The following is a 3285-nucleotide window of genomic DNA, read 5'->3' as shown; positions in this document are numbered from 1 at the left end:
GAAAGGCATGCTGTCCCATGTCACAGAGGAAGAGCCACGCGGTGCCACGGCCACCCCTCCCGTGGACTGGCCAGCCTGGTCCCGGCTTCCATGGGGGTCCCGCCGCACCCCTGCTTCCCCTGCACAGATTGCCGCACAAGCTCTCTGAACTCAGTGAGGTTTGCAGGGAGGCGGCTAGGATGGGTGATACCAACAGTGAGACCCAACAGGAATGTCGTTCCGGTTCCCAGATCGGTGGGAAGTCACCCGGCAGAGGCGAGAAGGGGGGACTTGAACTCAGGCCCGGAACTGCACCTGGGCCCTGCTCCCCGACTAAGAGTTCAGCTCTGGAGCCCCGGGTCCTCCTCTGTGGGATGAGGAGATGACACGGCCCTCCCCACGCTATCAGGAGGGCGGAGGGTTCTCCACAGTGTCACACACGTATCCTTGGTGCTGATGACCACAGTCATGCTTACTACTCATAAATGCTCCTCTTGTAGCCAAACCCTCTCCCCCCGTGGTGTCGGGTCCCACGGCCAGGGCCTCGCCTGAGCAGACAGTGAACTTCACCTGCAAGTCCCACGGCTTCTCCCCCAAAAACATCACCCTGAGATGGTTCAAAAACGGGAATGAGCTGGCAGCCTCCCAGACCACCGTGGACCCAGAGGGAAACAGCATTTCCTACAGCGTCTCCAGCACAACCAGGCTGGTGCTGGCCCCGGGGGACGTTCGCTCCCAGGTCATCTGCGAGGTGACCCACGTGACCCTGCAGGGTCCTCCTCTTCGTGGGACTGCCAACTTGTCTGAGGTCCTCCGAGGTAGATGCCCCTCACCCCCAGGTCTGGCCCCCAAGTCTCCGAGCCTGCCCCTCCCCCCACTCTCTGCCCCAGGCGGTCCATTGCCTGGAGTCTGACTCCTGACAGACCCTCCCAGTCACCCTGCACCTAGATGTATGGTCCCCTATGGTTTTTCATGGCAGCTGGGGGGTGAACACCTATCATGTGCCGAGCACTGTGCTGGGTAGGTCATTTAATTTACCATAGCAATTCCAATTATTGAGCACCTGCTGTAATCCATGCCACCGTGTGCTTGGTGATGTCATTTATTTTGCTGATTATTCTATTCCGGCTGCATGCCACGGGCTGAGTATCTTGATTTCACTCATTCTTACCCTAAGAGGAGCTACCAGTCCTTGAGCACCTACTGTGTGCTGGGCACTGTGCTTAGGGATTTCATTCATATGCAAAGACTACCCTCAGTGTTTGAGCACTAGCTGCATGCCTAGCCCTGTTCTGGGTGATTCCCTTGCTGTGTGGGGGGAGTTAAGTTCTCGAGCCCCTCCCCCGTGATCTGTCTGTTCCATGAGGTCAGAGCTTCTGCTCTGTGCTCTTTCAGTTCCGCCCACCTTGGAGGTTTCCCAGGAACCCGTGGCAGGGGACCAGGTGAAGGTCACTTGCCAAGTGAAGAAATTCTACCCCCAGCGCCTACAGCTGACCTGGCTGGAGAACGGAAACGTGTCCCGAACAGAAATGGCCTCGACGGCCTCGACGGCCTCGAACCTCATGGAGAACAAGGATGGGACATTTAACTGGACAAGCTGGCTCCTGGTGAACTCATCCGCCCACAGGGAAGATGTGGTGTTTACCTGCCAGGTGCAGCATGACGGGCAGCCCGCGGTCACCGAAAACCACACCTTTGTGGCCTCTGCCCACCAGAAGGACAAGGGTGAGACCTCAGTGATTCTGTTCCTAGCATCCTGCCCCTGCTCCCTCACCTGACAGTGATTAAGTCACCACATCTGGCCAGCCACCCCCTCCTCCTGTTCTTTCTCACCTGAGCATGGTCTCTATCCCTTCTAGACCTTTCCATCCTCACCCCAGCAAATGTACGTACCTGCCACTCTGAAATTCTGGAAGGGACCCTGAGGACCTGGAGTTTTGAGTCTTGACCAGGCTCCCAGGTGACCATGTGTGGTCACACCTGGGGTCTCCTTTCTCCCCTTATTTGTGACAGCAGACTGGCGATATTCATGATCATTCCCAGCACACTTACTTTATGCCAATCCCAGTTCATTGCGCGTCTCCCTTCCTGCTTAACCAACCCTGTGACCTGGAATTTTACCGAAGGGACTCAGGGAGCAATGAGGGACAGATGGTGATGATATCCTGCCCTTAGGCCAGCTGCTGAGCTAAGCTAGTCTAGGGAAACTTGAGTCCCTGAAGACGGACCAGCAACCTGTACAAAAAAAAACAAAAACAAACAAACAAAAAAGCATGTGTTAATTATAGCAGCAGGGCATTGTCCCAAGGAACTATGGAGTCCCCTTTCTACAACCAAAACATTCCTTATTTCTCTCTCATGTAACATCAGGAGGAGGTCGAGCCAGGTTTCCAGGAGTCTTTGTTCCAGAAGTTCTTTCAAAGGCCCATGTTCTTTCTAACATGCCCTATGACATTGTCCTCATGGCTGGGTCAACACTGGGTCAACGAGTGTTCATGTCCCTGCTGGCTGGGACAACAGAGAGGGGAAGGCGAAAATGAAGGATTTCTCTTCAAACCAGGGGTATGTAGAAGTTGCATAATTGTGTCTAATAATGGCTTAGTCATGGATGCTCTTCCAGTTTCAAATGGAGTCGACAATTGTGTGGTCATGTGATTAATGACATTATTTTTTCTATAAAACCAATACTATCACACTCTTAGTAAAATTAATAATAATTCCTAATATCATCTAAAATGGGTATATATTCCAATTTTTCAAACCTTCTTCTATTAACTTTATTTTGTGGACCTAACTTGGTTTTAATTCACCTGTAAGTGCTTAAAAGAATTTTCCTGTGAAACACCTACATCTCCACCATTCTTTCTTTTGATTTGAAAAGAATCTGAATAGCTAGGGCTACTCAAATTCTTCATTTCCTATTGGATGCCTGTGGTAAGCTGTGCTTTTGAGAAACTTGGTCCTTTTTCTCTGAATTGTCAAATCTCTGCACATAGAGATGCTCATAATATTACCTGGTTATCCTTCTGATGTCTGTAGGGTGTTCAGTGATATCCCATTTCATTCCTGATTTTGGAAATGTGCCAATTCTCATTTTTTTCATCGTCACAACTGCTAGAAGTTTCTCAAATTTATCAATCTTTTCAAAGAACCCACTTTTGTTTCAGTGATTTTCTCTATTGTTTGTTTTTAATTTCTGTGCTTTTTCTCTTTTTTATTTCCTTCTGTTTCCTTTGGGTTTATTTTGCTCCTCTTCACTTTTTGAAATGGCAACAAAGGTTATTGAATCTAGACTTTTCTTTGTTC

At 50.1% G+C, this 3285-nt stretch overlaps 1 protein-coding gene across 1 annotated transcript; it reads left to right on the top strand.

The window, feature by feature from the left end:
- Positions 1 to 439: 439 nt before the first annotated feature.
- Positions 440 to 1772, top strand: LOC116629717 (tyrosine-protein phosphatase non-receptor type substrate 1-like; the record flags this gene model as incomplete). Its single annotated transcript, XM_032399953.1, has 2 exons — positions 440 to 797; positions 1375 to 1772. Coding segments are annotated over 2 exons (741 nt in total), but the record flags the coding sequence as incomplete, so codon positions are not given.
- Between the last annotated feature and the right edge of the window lie 1513 nt (positions 1773 to 3285).

Source organism: Phoca vitulina, unplaced genomic scaffold (assembly GCF_004348235.1).
Source record: "Phoca vitulina isolate PV1807 unplaced genomic scaffold, GSC_HSeal_1.0 scaffold2444, whole genome shotgun sequence".
NCBI lineage: Eukaryota > Metazoa > Chordata > Mammalia > Carnivora > Phocidae > Phoca > Phoca vitulina.
This window is presented reverse-complemented; position numbering and strand designations above follow the sequence as displayed.